This window comes from Nymphaea colorata, chromosome 1 (genome assembly GCF_008831285.2).
Source record: "Nymphaea colorata isolate Beijing-Zhang1983 chromosome 1, ASM883128v2, whole genome shotgun sequence".
NCBI classification, from domain to species: domain Eukaryota; kingdom Viridiplantae; phylum Streptophyta; class Magnoliopsida; order Nymphaeales; family Nymphaeaceae; genus Nymphaea; species Nymphaea colorata.
The window spans coordinates 25670830-25686382 of record NC_045138.2 but is presented as its reverse complement, the minus strand read 5'-3'; the positions used below and the strand labels follow the sequence as shown (position 1 = coordinate 25686382).

General features: G+C 42.1%; 3 protein-coding genes across 4 annotated transcripts; all 3 read left to right on the top strand.

The window, feature by feature from the left end:
• Positions 1-152: 152 nt before the first annotated feature.
• LOC116254801 (uncharacterized) lies at positions 153-6469 on the top strand. 2 transcript variants are annotated; one of them, XM_031630394.2, is made up of 4 exons: positions 153-497; positions 738-2399; positions 2662-2728; positions 6008-6469. In XM_031630394.2, the coding sequence occupies exons 1-3, from the start codon at positions 447-449 to the stop codon at positions 2725-2727; spliced, it is 1779 nt and encodes a 592-aa protein (XP_031486254.1). In that variant the 5' UTR covers positions 153-446; the 3' UTR covers position 2728; positions 6008-6469. The 2 variants fall into 2 exon arrangements, with proteins under 2 accessions (XP_031486254.1, XP_031486247.1); XM_031630387.2 differs by having other exon boundaries at positions 5940-6469.
• Positions 6470-11382: 4913 nt separating this feature from the next.
• Positions 11383-13186, top strand: LOC116244987 (cysteine-rich repeat secretory protein 38-like). The gene is made up of 2 exons (XM_031616769.1): positions 11383-12461; positions 13083-13186. The coding sequence occupies exons 1-2, from the start codon at positions 11675-11677 to the stop codon at positions 13184-13186; spliced, it is 891 nt and encodes a 296-aa protein (XP_031472629.1). The 5' UTR covers positions 11383-11674.
• A 1069-nt stretch (positions 13187-14255) lies between these two features.
• LOC116244882 (cysteine-rich repeat secretory protein 38-like) lies at positions 14256-15299 on the top strand. Its single transcript, XM_031616713.2, has 2 exons — positions 14256-15003; positions 15199-15299. The coding sequence occupies exons 1-2, from the start codon at positions 14256-14258 to the stop codon at positions 15297-15299; spliced, it is 849 nt and encodes a 282-aa protein (XP_031472573.2).
• The last annotated feature ends 254 nt before the right edge of the window (positions 15300-15553 follow it).

Genomic DNA, 15553 nt, shown 5'->3' with positions numbered 1-15553 from the left:
GATTCTGGTAGGACTTTTATGAAGATCCGGATCTGTATTCACTATTGAAACTCAATCCGTCGATGTCCGCAAGTGAGCAACTATTTGGATTGGATAGCATTACACTTTGGTCCTAACCCGATCTATGATAAGGGCGGTAGGCTCAGGATCTTCCTCTTCCATTTGCTCCATCCTCTGTCGCGACTCCTTTCTTTTCTCCTCCGAGCGGAGAGCCATAACCCGCGAGCACCTTTCGGAGAAACGCGCTCTGATCTCTCCCGCCCCGCCTTCTCGTCCCATTCTGGGAAACCACAGAGAGAGAGAGAGAGAGAGAGAGAGATTAATTAGAGCTAACGCATGGTAACCATTAGGGTTTATTTGTTTCAATCTCTTTTCGTCTAACTCGGTTGTCTGTGTTTGCTTGTTCCCTTTCCCCCCTTTTTTCTGCTTGTATTCCTGTTGCAGGGATGAAGGATCCTTCTAAGTCGATCAAAAATACTTCCAATGACGATGATGATGTAAGTGGCATCTGACGCAAACCCTTTTGTTTGATTAGAAGAAATCTGATTGGTTTTGATTCAGTTATGTTTCGAATTTTGTACTTCAACACTTAGGTTTAGGTGTTTTCCCTCTTTTTTTTGTTTTGAGTAACTCCGACAGGCATTTCCGGGTTTTTATTTTGGCGGATTCGGTGATTTCTGTGTTTCATTGTGATTCTGGAATCCTAGATGATGTGGTGAGAATTGTGTGACGTGCAGGCCGGGAGATTGAAACACAAGTCTAAGAAGCGTCGCCGAGATCGATCTCTGTCTACCTCTAGTTCCGATTCAGATGATTCGTATACCAAGAGGAAACGTAGACGAAGGGAGGCAAAGAGAAAGAGGGCTCGAGGCTCTAGCAGTGTTGATGATTCTACTCTGCGGAGGAAGGGGAGGAAAAGATCGAGGAAATCCGAAGGGGAATACAGGAAAAAATCGAGTAAGGTGAAGCAGAAGAGGAGGACGAAGACACGATCACGTAGAGATTCATCCGGTAGTTCTACTAGCGATTATTCTTCGAGTGAGAGCTGTTCGACTTGCGGCAGCAGTGATAAAGAAAGCTGGTACAGGAGGTCAAAGAGGGAAGAAATAGTTACAAAAGGCGGGTCTAAGAGAGGGAAAATGAAAAAGAAGGAATCTTGGAAGGGTAGTGGAAGAGAAGTGGATAGACATGGTTCTGTGAGCTCTTCTTCATGTAGTGAGTGCAGAGCCAATCGAGCGGAAGTAACAGAGGATGCCCGTAGATTGGTCAAAAACGGAAATGGGGATCAAGGAACGGACAATGGAGGGTTTGCGGAATCCCAATCTTATGAAGATGGTGTGTCTGGGAAAGATGATAAGTCTCACGCCAATCATGAAGATGGTGCTGAAGATGCTGCTGAAAGAAAATATATAGATGAAAATGAAAGATGGGAAATGGGTGCAGACAATGATATACTTTTTGATGATTCAAGTAATATAATGAAGCGTAACCTGGAAAAGGATCCTGAAAATGGTAATTCACCACATGCTTCAAATATTGTACACGATGGAAGGGGATCACAAGATTTTTCCACAAACTGTCATCAGTATGAAATTGGTTCAAACCATTGTCAAGCTGGTGATGAGGGCGGTACTTTAATTAATACTGGTAGTTCTGATGACAGTGATCTGGAAGCAATATTAAGGCAGAAGGCGTTGGAAAATTTGAAAAGGTTCCACGGCAAACAGCAGGGAAAGACACCAACTCTTGTTAAGGGACATGCTGATGGTGGTGGCCGCACACTGTTAATGGCAAAGACTGTTGGTGAGGAAACCGGTAGAACTTCCTCTATTAACACAGGCAGCACAGCTGAAGGCATTCCTGATAGCATGTTGGGGAGGGGCAACCCTAGTGGGATTCGAGGAGTTGAAGACTCTGATCGCATTGGTGGTAACATCCTGTCGAATTATTCTGATTCATCACAGGCTAGAAGCATTATGTCTTCCACACGTATTTCCACAGTCTGTAACAATGATGAGAACAATATGAATTCTAAAGTTACTGAAGTGAAGAAAGCTGGAGGAGGAGCCATTGTCAATAAGAATGCTGCAGTTGAACTGAACAGAAGCCAGAAGGTCCCGCATCAGGCAGCTGTATCAAAGGGAACTCCTACCACAATGTCGAGAGAAAGAGAAACATTACAAAAAGAATCTATTATGAAACCAGCAGCCGCTTCTGTAAGTAGCGTGGTGCATGATCTGGAGGCTAATGGCACTGATAGAGTTCCTTCTGTTGCCTCACGAGGTTCTGGTTCTGCTATAAGTAATTTTGAACAAACTGGGAGCAAAACCATGACAACGGAGGCCTCACAGTATGAACAGAAGACCATGTCTGTCATGCGGGGTGGAGAAATGGTGCAGGTTAGTGATTTTGTTTCAGTTTAACTCTCATATAGGTCTTCTTTTGCATCCTCTCGTTCATGGTTAGGGTAATATATATGATATGATATGTTTGAAGTTGGCCAGGGGAACCGGTGAGTGTATGTATATGATATCTTTGAAGTTGGTCTTTCTTTTGTCCACTTGTGAATAAATTGCACTTGGCAACTGTCATGAAATGCAATCCATAGATTATTTATTGGAGAACTTGCTGCAAAAATTAATGCTGCAATGGTTTGTTCAGGTGAGCTACAAGGTTTACATCCCTAAGAAGGCCCCAGCACTGGCAAGGCGGCAGTTACAACGATAAGGTGTGACACGTAAACTGGTCTTTGTTTGTGCCCATTTACTTTTTGTTTAACTATAATTTAATTCAGAAGGCTTCGGTGTAAAATATATGACGTTTGCCTCCATCTAGATACACAAGTTGTAATCTGTAGAAGCTTGATATTAAGGGCAAGTTTGATTATTTGGATGGCTTGTAAAGAGTCAATAAAACATGGAAAGATCCTGGATAACATGTCCATGTTTAACACATATAACACACAGTCACACAGATTTTCAGGATTTGTGTGCCCTGAAAGGGTCTGACTGAAAATCAAGAACTCCCTTTTCTGGACTAACTGACCAGAAACAAATACCCAGTCAATCAAACTTGCCCTAAATGACTTGTTTTCCTTACTACGGATAGACTTTCGCCATCCTTCGCCAGTTCTGAACTGGTGATGCCTAGTACAACTGTTACAGGCTTACAGCAGATCTGCAAGGATTTTAGAAACACAGATATGTAGGGTCTCCGACCCCTTGCCCCCCTTTCATACTACAGACCCATGGTTTTTAGTGATGTAGTACCCCTCTCAAACCCATGGTTGTGAAATTTACTGCTTGCTTTGGCAGTGGATTTCTCCTAACATGGATTAAGGATCAATCTCAGATCATATCCAAGGCTATCAATCAAAGTTAATTGTCACAACCTTTTAGAACCTTTTTTGTGGGTGACTATGCCCACCTAGGTGAGAGTGAGCTTTTTTCATTGATTAACACTTTTGCCCACTTAGTGTAAACCTGTAATGTGTTGCCTATATCTTGCACCTTTTGTTGCTTGCCACCGGCTTTCATGTTGAATTTATGGGTTCATGTAGCTTATCCATGCTGCCAGAACATGATCAGCATGTGCTGCTTTAATTTCCAAACCTATGGGCTGAAAAGCTCAATTTATCTTGACTAATTTTTAGAATGTCTTGACTCTTATCTACCTAAGTGTAGTAGTTCTATGTTACGAATTCAATAGTTTAGCCATTCTTTTGGTTGGTTGAAACAGACAATGACAGGGCAACAGATATATGTTCATTTCAGGTTTTCATGAGTGATGTTTTCGATTGTATGGGTTGCATTTTTGGGTGGAAAATCTTGGGAGTTTAACAAATGAAAATATATTAAAAAACTATGAGTAAAATGAGTTTTCTACTATGTTTATTACAAGAACATCCATAACAATTCAATATAGTTATCATAGTTTTAAAGGAAATCTCAAAAGATTTAAATTATATTAATTTTTTCTGGAACAATGGCCCGAAGACGTGATAGAAACACAATATTTTGTCAGTTTTCCTAATGTCAAGAGCTTTCATGTTTTCTCAATTTTCTTCTACTTTTTCATGTTTAGTTAGCAACGGTGTATTTATGCAGATATGCATGTACAACATCCATGTTTATTTACTGTTCAATGCTAGCTGCTACCCTAGTTTGTCGACCGTCGTCATTTATCTGTGATACAATGTTGGCTGGTTGTCCAGCCATTTTTAGTTAGTTTCTTGAAAATTTGAAATCCATTTGTATGGATGAATGCAAAATTTTCAAATCCATTTGCATAAAAAATCACTGAAAAAGGATGCATGAATTGGAATCATTGGTTTTTATATGGGATCATAGTCAATGCCGTCATACTTATTGAAAATAAGTTCATAAAATCTTAGTTGTCAAAATCTCAATTGGTTGGTTATCGTTCAACCTATGCGTCAAACTAGCGCCTAGTTGGTTGCCCTATTCCTTGGTCAGCCGACTAATTCCTGGCCTGTATATAATATCCATTCTCGGCATAGATACACGTGTCTTCGTTTATCTCCAACCAAGTGTATGCACTTATTCATTTATAGTCAACTGACATTACTGTGTCAGACCAACTAGCGTTGAATTTTCTGTACTTCAAGGCACATAAACTAGACATGTTAACCTCATCATTGTCACGAAAAAAAAAAATTGATGACCGTCAAAATCTGCAATGCACACACACACACACATATTTCATATGCCCTGGAGCGGTGTTATGATTTGAAGTTCCATCTCTGTAGACATCTGTTCATCTTTGTTTAGGATCTCAGGTGTCCAGTAGGGTACTAAACTACTCATGTATTTTCTTTTTCTTTTTTTCTGTTAATTGCTACCTTAGAATGCAGGTACTTGTGCTCCAATACTACCTAGAAGTTTGGTAAATGCTTTTTAGTTTAAACTAAAAAGTAGAAATATGCATTAGATTTGGTGGATTTATTGATTCTTGATGCATTCATATCACAGTTATGTATTTGATTTAAAATTGAGATGAAGACTGATCACTTTCTATGTTGACTATGGTTTCCAGTCTTTTGTATTCTATGCTTATTTTACTGTTGCCTTTAGAACCCTCCATGATATGTATGCGTGATAATGAATTTATGAATTTGCATCCACATGTATATAGATATATATCATAGATTGATTGCTACCAGTTCCACATTTTGTACCTTCAGATTATAGATAGTACAGTAGAAAGGTTCATATAGTTTTCTCCACCATATTATGTTTTCAATTGGATGAGTGAATTCAATCCATTGTGTTCACTTCAATCAAGACTTGGAGTTGCTAGTCCCTTCCATTTGTTGAAGCATTTTTAAAAGAAATAAACTAGTCTAACAAGAATAACTCGAGTTTCATTCATTTTAATCATTTTGGCCGACAGTTTTGCATAGATGGTATGTGAAAAGACACTAGGGACTAGACTGAACCATGCTGCAGCAATAAATACGAGTATGTTTATTTTCAATTTTTTCATAACCTTGGGTTTGAGTTTTGTTTTGTTTCAGAAGAAATTGGGGTTTAATTGATCCTGCTCATATGATAAATCCTTCTCCATATTTTTTGAATTTCAATTGGATTGGATTAATTAAGCCTGATGATACGGAACGGTGCTATGATGTCTTGAGTGACAATATCTGGCTACTAAATCAAGTCGTTGTGAAGGTCTGAGTAGTATAACATTACCAGCTGCTTATGCTGTATATGTTTTTCCTTCCTGTAATATTTGATGAACTGATTTTGGTGGATTTGCCAGTTTTCTACCTGTTTCTCATATTTTTCATCTCCATGAAAGATTTTATCCCTTATGCACTTGCTCCTTCAGGAGAAACCCAAAAAAAAAAATGTTTATGATCATCAGTGCAGTCTGTAAGCTTAAACGTCTTCTCTCTTTTTCTTGTTACAATACAGCTTCTTGTTATGCTTTTTTGTATGGGAGCGTTTGATTCTAGCTAGTGTAATCTGAGCCAACTCGCTAGTTGCCAGCTGAGTTTTCGTCGGTACTAGAGAAGAGAAGTCTCTCTTGGAGTTGCTTGTGTATAAACCCAAGAGAAATGAACACATGCTTTGGTGGGGCTTCGTTCATTTGTTCGCAGTTCGTCATCCGTGTTCTGTACTTGTGGCTCCCTTGGAGTCATTCGGGTGCTGCTTTGGCTTGAAGCTCAATTGCTTTCATTTGGCGAGGCCGAGCAGTTCAAGAAAGACCTTTTCAGGAGTCGTCCTGCATCTTTTGAGTTACTAAGCTCTTGGCCTAACCGTGCTGTAAGAAATGATGTCCATACTTTCCGCTTTTCCATTGTTGCAAGTTAGTGGGAATGAATAACGTAGTTTTCTGTTGCTTCTTCATCTTGAAACTGTTGGATCAGCTATTCGAACTTCAAAAGCTCAAACTGTATATGTACGGTAATGCTTCTTCTGTCTGTCTGATTTTCCATAGTCCAGCATGTCCAATCATTTTACCCCTTTTATGAATATGCTGCTTTTTAGTTTGGTACTGTAATCAGGTATCTATTCGACGAGTTGTCTATTACGTTTTCAAAACAAAAGCGCATTGTGTCTCAGAAACGTAAAAACAATAGTGCACATTCCAATGCATGGTTTGCAAGCACAAGGTCCAGATCTTTGGCAAGTGGGCCAAGTTCAAAACACGTTGTATCTCAGAAACGCAAAAACGATAGCGCTCATTCCAATACATAGTTTTGCAAGTATAGCCTGAGGGATTCCAAAACATAATGTCCCGATCGTTGGGAAGTGAGATTGGTTCATCCTTCATGAATTTACCTATTGTTCCCTTCAGATGCACGTCAGGCCTCAATGTGAACGCGTTACATAATGCCAGTACGCCCAAACTCTATGGAGTCTAATGGGCGGTATTCCAGCCGTTCTGTTGTTGATTCCACCTTTGCTCGCCCATTGTTTTTTCCTAACTTTGGAAGTCCTATCCGCGGAAGACCGATAGAACTTATCGGCCTTTTGATTGAAAGGCTTGTTAATCCAGCCCAATGGTCTGGAGGGCTGCATATCTCCGTATTTTTCGTCTGGTACGTCCGACGGTGTCCGGACCGATTTGGGGTGGCATCATCTCCCAAGTCATCTACGAAAGCAAAGTCATCTTCCTTTGAAATGGCATCATCTCCCAAGTCGTGTACGAAAACGAAGTCAACTTCTTTTGTGCTAGTTTAACCCTTATCAATTTCTGAGCTTCTCCCTTTAAACCGGCGGATCAGTCGCTATCTTTCTTTCTTGTTATATATTCTTCTCGGTTGATGCTTAGTGCTTTCAAAGGAATCTCGATTGACGCTCAGATCCACCATCCCGCACCCCAAACCGACCCTCCATCCTCGGCACCAGCTTCTCATGCTTCTGTCCTCGACAACGATGAAGGGAACTCTATGCCTCTGCACCATCCTACTCACAGCCTTAGCAGCGACGGTTTCCCGGGCGAAAGGTGCCGCTCGTTTTCCTTTCGCTATCTGCTACAGTGCTACACCCCTACTGAGGACTACAAGGCCAGCACCGCCTACAAGCAAAGCGTCGACAGCGTGCTCCTCGCGCTGCGGCGCAACGCGTCCCTCACTGGCTTCGGCACAGCGGTCGCCGGCCAGCCCCCCAACAGAGTTTATGGCACCATGCTCTGCTACGGCGACGCCTCAAGGGAGGATTGCAAGGGCTGCATCTCTAACGCCACCGAAGGAACAGACTCCCCCTGCGAGTCTTGGGTAATGTGGTTTGACCAGTGTGTGTTGAGATACTCTCCTTCGAACTTCATCGGCGTTCTGGACACGGAGGACATCTCCTCCAGCACCAACCCCGACAGCCCTGATGCTTCGGACCCTGCGGTCTTCAACCTGCAGCTGCTAACGCTCCTCTACAACCTTACGGCGACTGCCACCGGCAACCGATCCGGGATGATGTACGCGACCGGAAACATTTCCGTCACGGACGGTCAGATGATCCACGGCTGGGTGCAATGCACAAGGGACATCTCCCTCAATGACTGCGGCACCTGCTTGGCAAATTTGATCTCAAGCATCGAGACGTGCTGCATCGATAAGACAGACGTCTTCATCACCTCAAGAACTTGCATTATTATGTACCAGGTACCACAGCTGCTTTCTACAAGCTCAGCGGGTAAGTTTACTTTAGAAAGCCACGCAAGCACAAATAAAGTGAGCCTGAGATTGGTGTGCCTTAATTTTCTTTCTTCGTGTTGGGAGGAGTATATATAATCTCCATGGATAATCAGCACGAGAGAAGCGGTTAGCACGAAAAAGGGTAGTTATTTATTTATTTTTTTGCAAAAACGTGAACGGACGCATTGAGCATTAGTGGCTGTTTAACATTAGGAACATAACGTGTGTTAGTGTTTTACAAATATGCCTCAAAATTAAGAAAAATTTATGAAACTCTGTATAACTGTCAAATAGATAGGGACCGTTTGACATTAGAAACCACCATGTGGTGAGTATTGTACAAATATGTCTCAAAATTAGAAAAGACTTGTAGATTAATTTTTTCTTATAGTGAATGCATTGTACCGTAGTTGCAAGGTATCTCGCATTCGACCCAAGTCCCAAAGTAGCTCTAACCTTGGGAACTGAATTAGCATATTCAACCTCTCATCAAATCACATGATATAAAGGATTCAACTCACTAAAATAAGCAATAATGTAAAAGAACCTATACGCATTTTGTATATGATCCAGTTATTTGGATGTTTCATGACAATCATGGTGGAATTTCTTATTAAAAGGCCTTCAATAGCAAGAATGCGCTCGTGTCCCCATAGGTTACCATTTGAATTAGACCAAGATTTAACTTTTTGTTGAAAATAAATTACAAATCGAATTGGACAAAGAAAGACAATTTACCTCCATAAACAAATAGTCTAAAATTTACATCATGTACATTTGCGCATCCCTTATTAACATTTATGATAAGCCGAGGGCCCGATTGGAATCCTAAAAGCTGGGTCGTTTACCTTCTCAATCACCTGAATTAACTATGAACATAGTTTGATTCTACGCAAGATCAGGATCTTGATATAAGCCTGCAAAACTGTTTTTTGGGCAATTTGTCATAGTTTATGTTTGATACCAACAGGTGTCGCGCTCCATTGGATCAGGAGAGACATTCTTGTCGCCATTATCTCAACATTTTCTACAGCAGCACTGTGTCTTGGAATTCCTCATCGTTTCTCCTTCTAAAGATGAAAAAGAGTAAGATTGTGTTGAAGCAAAGTGTAAACCTGTATATTTTTGTCAACAGTTTGGAATGCGTGAATAAAAATTCATGATTTGTGAATGCTGATTGAAAGCAGTTGTTCTATGAAGATTATCCTTTTTGAACTGGCAGATTGCCAGATCTGACTAAATCCAGTACCGTGATTCACGTCAGGCATATTATTCTTATCCATCATTTGAACGAAATCTTGGCTGTTGGTAGAAAGACAACTGGAGTTCATTTATTGTGGGTCTAATAGTCCAGATAAACATATATTCAGATGCTATAAAGGACAAATATTTAGATATTACAAGTCAAACATGCTGAATGGCAACACCTTATATAATACCAGTACGTCTAGATTACTTGAATAGTGTCGAATGTATTTATGCCCCACCCGTTCCCCGTGTTTCTCGTCCACTTGCGATGGCATGTTTAAAGACGTTTACTAAAGCAAAGTCAACTTCTTCATTCTACGTGTAAACCCTTCTCTGTTTATTAGCTTCTTCCTTGAAACCAGCGGCTCTGCGGCTACACTTCTTTCTCAGTCTCTTATTTCTTCCATCATTTTCTTTCTCTTATTCTCAAATTCTCGTGGGCACTACCCTTCTAGTACTGTCGAATTAAATGGAGTAACCGTAAGTCCACTCAAGTCCAGAAGCAGTCTTGAACCTCAGGGCAAGGAAGAAGGGAGAAGGGCTTTGGCTTCTTTGAGATATCTCCCCAAGTTTCAACAATCTTGTTGACCCTCCGTTGTTGCTGACCTAACTAATTTAGCTCTCTTCCTCCATAATCTTCTCTCAAAGTACTCCTCAAGTTATTGCCCTGTTGGGATGTATACCTCACAACAAACACTACTTGGCTTACTTCTAAAAAAAGAAAAATAATACTGGAATAAAATCCAATTAAAAATAGGTATTGTGAAAGAATCCATATTCATTTTATATTCCAGTGTAGGTGTTTGGATGTGTCATGACAATTATTTCCGCATTTTGAAAGCAACATACATGCTTTTAACTTTTTGGGAAGAAAATAACTAGCACACTATTTTACCATTTGAGTTATAGACAAAGGAAAATCTGTTTTCTTCCTTTTCGAAAAGAGGAAACAACAAGAATTAATAGTAGTGCAGTTACGTTGCTGCACCAGTGGAATTCCATTTTGGACGTGGGGTGAAGCCAAACCAACATTAGAATTGTTATCTTCTGGATTAGAGGCCGCCAACAATGTCCTGCAGTCCTATGATTGATCTCGATTAACAGGCCTGCAATAATAATCTAACCGGTTGCCTATTTGTCACCTATGGGTCTTTAGCAGGAGTTAGCCACTGCCACTATCTCTCTGTCGGCTTCCGCCATCAATTTTGTTGTAGATGAGCCTGTGTTGCCACTATTTCTTTTCTTCCTCTCCTCCTTTAATCACCTTATGCTCTGTAACGACAAGCCGCAACTCCCTGTTCAGATTGAATGCTTACACAGTTAAACTACAGTAGATTCCACAGACACACATGTTTCCAAGTCACATTTGCAATTTTGAAACTCAAAGATAGAAATTCCACATACAAATTTAAAGCCAGCCAGATGCTCTGTAAACTTCCATCTGAACTAAATGCTTACTGTATGTACTAAACACGCACCAACGATTCAGATGCACGTCAGTCGTCAGGCCAACGGTTCCTGTCCGTTGAAGGATGGATTAAGTCTTGGATATTGGCAGAAAATCAACTATTTTGGGACTCGTCCAAACAGATATCCAGATACCGACTGTGAATTAATATTTAGATACTGCAAGTTGGAGATGCTGAATGTGAACGCCATACATAATGCCAGTATGTCCATACTATATGGAATCCAATTAACGGCATTCCTCCAAGCCGACTTTGTGTAAAACTTAGTGATTGCTTATTATATAATACTAAACATGTACAGGCCCGAAGCCAATCCGCAATTAAATAAATTTTCTATTGATGTGGTTTTTCCCTTACTGGAAAGCTGGTTTTGTTGAAAAGATGATTTCTAGCCCACGGTTTTCATTAGCCAACGGAAGAACGATACAATTTGTCGGCCCTCCATTCAGGCTTATTAATACAGCGGCGCCCAACAGCCTGGAGATCGCCGTCTTCTTCGTCTGGTATGTGGAATGGCATGTCCCAAGTCATCTACGAAAACAAAGTCAACTTCTTGGTTCTACGTAAAGTCTTGTAAATTTCTCAGCTTCGTCCTTAAACCGGCGGATCGGTCGATACGACTCTTTCACGTTCTCTGTTCTTCCTCTGTTTCCTTCTTTACGGGATCTCTCCATCTCGATTGATGCTCTGTGCTTCCAAAGGAATCTCGATTGACACTTAGAATCCATCGTCCCACACCCCAAACCGACCCTCCATTGTTGGCCACCTAAATTAGCTTCCGTCCTCGACGACAACGATGAAGGGAACTCTTGGCCTCTGCACCATCCTACTCACAGCATTAGCAGCGACGGTCTCCCGGGCGAAAGGTGCCGCTCATTTTCCTTTCGCGGTCTGCTACGACCCCACTGAGGACTACAAGGCCAGCACCGCCTACAAGCAAAGCGTCAACAGCCTGCTCCTCGCGCTGCGGCGCAACGCGTCCCTCACTGGCTTCGGCACCGCGGTCGCCGGCCAGCCCCCGAACAGAGTTTATGGCACCATCCTCTGCTACGGCGACGCCTCAAGCGAGGATTGCAGGGGTTGCATCTATAACGCCACCGAAGGAACAGACTCCGTCTGCGAGTCTTGGGTAATGTGGTATGACCACTGTATGGTGAGATACTCTCCTTCGAACTTCATAGGCGTTCTGGACACGGAGGACGTCGTCTCCGGCACCAACCCCGACAGCCCTGATACTTCGGACCCTGCCCTCTTCAACACCCAGCTGCTAACGCTCCTCACCAACCTTACGACGACTGCCGCCGGCAACCGATCCGAGATGAAGTACGCGACCGGAAACATTTCGGTCACGGCCGGTCAGACGATCCACGGCTGGGTGCAATGCACAAGGGACATCTCCCTCAATGACTGCGGCACCTGCTTGGCAAATTTGACCTCAAGGATCCAGACGTGCTGCAACGAGAAGACGGACGTCTTCATCAGCTCAGGAACTTGCATTATTAGGTACCAGGTGCCACAGCTGCCTTCTTCCGATGCAAACCCGCGGGAAAAAAATCCACAGCTGCCTTCTTCAAGCTCAGCAAGTAAGTTGACTTCGGAAAACCATGCGAGAGCATAATGGGTGTGCCTCAATTTTCTTTGCTCGCGTTGGAAGTAATATCTGCGTGATAATCAGCACGAGAGGACGCGGTTACCAAAAAGAGCCAGTGATGGGTCTATATGCATTTTCTATACATTTCATGACAGTCATCGTCAAAATTTCATAGCAAATTGCCTTCATCATTTTTAATCTTTTGAAAAAATAACACGAATGCGCTCGTTTTCCTATATTTTACCATGTGAATGAGCAATTAGATTTAACTTTTTGTTGAAAAGAAATTACAATTCGAATCGGACAAAGAAAGACCGTTTACCTCTATATACAAATAGTCTAAAATGTACATGATGTACATTGGCGCATCCTTTATTCGCATATTATGATAAGCCGAGAGCCGTAACTCTTTCAACATTATGAAACGATTGGAATCCTAAAACCAGGGGTTCTCAATCTCCACGTCTTGGAATCCTGTTACCTTCTCAATCATCTGAATTAACCATTAACATAGTTTGATTCTTCGCAAGATCATGATCTTAATATAAGCTTGCAAAACTGTTTTTTGGGCAAAAGTGAGACATTTGACATAGTTTATGTTTGGTACCAACAGGGATCGGGCTCTACTGGATTCGAAACGACATTCTTGTCGCCATTATCTCAACAATTTCTACAGCAGCACTGTGTCTTGGAATTCCTCATTCTTTCTCCTTATAAAGGTGATGAAAAGAGTTAAGGTTGTACGTGTTGAGTCAGAGTGTATTATACCTTTGTATTTTTGTCAGCAGTTTGGAATGTGTGATTATAAACTCATGACTTTGTGAATGTTGATTAAAAGCAGTTGTTCTATGAGCACATATCTTCAGCTACAACTGTGAGTGGGTTCGTACCAGCTTTGGTAAATATATCGACCAAACTCCTAGCATCAAATCCAAATCCAGCGATCCGAATCCAGATCTATCTCAGCCCCGTCACACGTCCTTGGGAATTGGGAGCATAAGGTCCAGATTTTTGGAAAGACAGGTTGAGTTCATCCTTTCTGAACAGCTGGCCGATTGAACCGTTCCGACCTCGCTAAATCCAGAACTGTGACTTCACGTCTGGTGTATGATTCTTATCCATCCTTTGAACGAAATCTCGGCCATTGACAGAAAGTCAACTGGACTTTATTTATAATAGTCCAGATAGATATATATTTATAAGATACTACGACGAACAATATTTAGATATTACAAGTCAAACATGTTGAATGCGAACACCTTATATGATACCAGTACGTCAGTATTACTCGAATGGAGTTGAATGTATGTATGTCACACTCGTTCTCCTTGTTTCTCATCCACTTTGGCAGGTTTTAAAGTCGTCTACGAAAACAAAAGTCTACTTCCTTCCTTCTATGTAAACCCTTGTCCGTTTATTAGCTTCTCCCTTGAAACCTGTGGCTCGGCCCCTGCACTCCTTTTGTCATTCTCTTAGTTCTTCCTTTATTTCCTTCCTTCCTTATAAGATCTCCAAATTCAACAACCTTGTTGACCCTCCCTTGTTCCACGCTTTAGCCTTCTCTCTCTCTCTCTCTATATATATATATATATATCCTTCTCATCCTTTATTTCTTCGTCCATTTCCTTCCTTTATCAGTTGTCCAAATATTAAGCATCTTGATTGATACTTGGTCGCTCCCAAAAGAATCTCGCGCGCTTGCCATTTAGTAGACATCATAATCCATCCTCCTGCACCCCAAATCGGCCCTCCATTGTCACAAATTCAGCTTTCTTCCTCCATAAGGATGATCAAACAAACTCTCTGTTTCTGCGCGACCCTATTCGTAGCATTAGCAACAACAATCTCCAAGGCCGAAACTGCCAATCGTTCTCCGTTCTCAGTATGCTACGTTCCACCCGGGGACTACAATGTCAGCGCCATCTACTTGCAAAACGTCAACAGCCTGCTCCTCGCCCTGCGCCCCAACGCGTCTCTTACTGGCTTCGCCGCCGGGGTCGCCGGACAGCCACCGAATCGAGTTTATGGCACAGCCCTCTGCTTTGGCGACGCCTCAAGCGTGGATTGCAGGGGCTGCATCGATAAGGCCACTGAGGGAACATCCTCCCTCTGTGGGTCTCGGCAGATGTGGTATGACCATTGCGTGGTAAGATACTCTCCTTCGAACTTCCTGGGCGTTGCCGACGCGGAACTGATCGCCGGCATCTACAACACTAACAACCCTGCCGCTTTGGACCGTGCCGTCTTCAACCAGCAGTTGGTAAGGCTCCTGAGCAACCTTACGGCGATTGCCACCGGCAGCCGATCCAGGCTGATGTTCGCGGCCGGAGACACTTACCTCACGGCCGGTCAGACAATCCACAGCTCGGTGCAATGCTCAAGAGACATCTCCCTCGTCGACTGTGGCACATGCTTGGCAAATTTGACCTCAAGGATTCAGAAGGACAGCATCGACGTGACGGACGTCATGGTCTACTCACGAACTTGCATTATTGGGTACCAGCTGCTACAGCCGTCTTCTTCAATCGCACCAAGTAAGTTGATTAGGAAACCTCACAAGCATAATTGAAGTCTCCCTGTGATATGTGTGTGCCTCAATTTTCTTTACTTGTTTAGGATTAACATCGCCATAGATAATGAGCAGGAGAAGACGATCTTAATATAAGTCTGACAAACTGCTTTTGTTTGAAAAGTGAGACATTTGACATAGTTCTTGTTTGATGCAACAGGGGTCGGGCTACAGTGGTTTGGAAGCAGCAACATTCTTGTCGCCATTATTATCTCAACATTTTCTACAGCACTATGGCAGCATGCCCTTTTCCATCTTTGAAGAAAAGTTTATTATGTTTCCTCCTTTTTCCTTTTTTTGTTTGCATGAAGATAACTTAATCAAGCGACAGCCTAGTGAGATCAGATACGACAAGATCAAGAAGTCCTGGACCCAAGATATGAATGACTGTAATACTTGGAGGTCTGTATTTTCAATTTAATTCCCGTGAGTGTTAGTTCCCTAAGCCGTATTGGGATGAGTCATAACAGAGAGTGGATAATTTTCTTTTGCCACCTTTCATCACTTGCAATTTT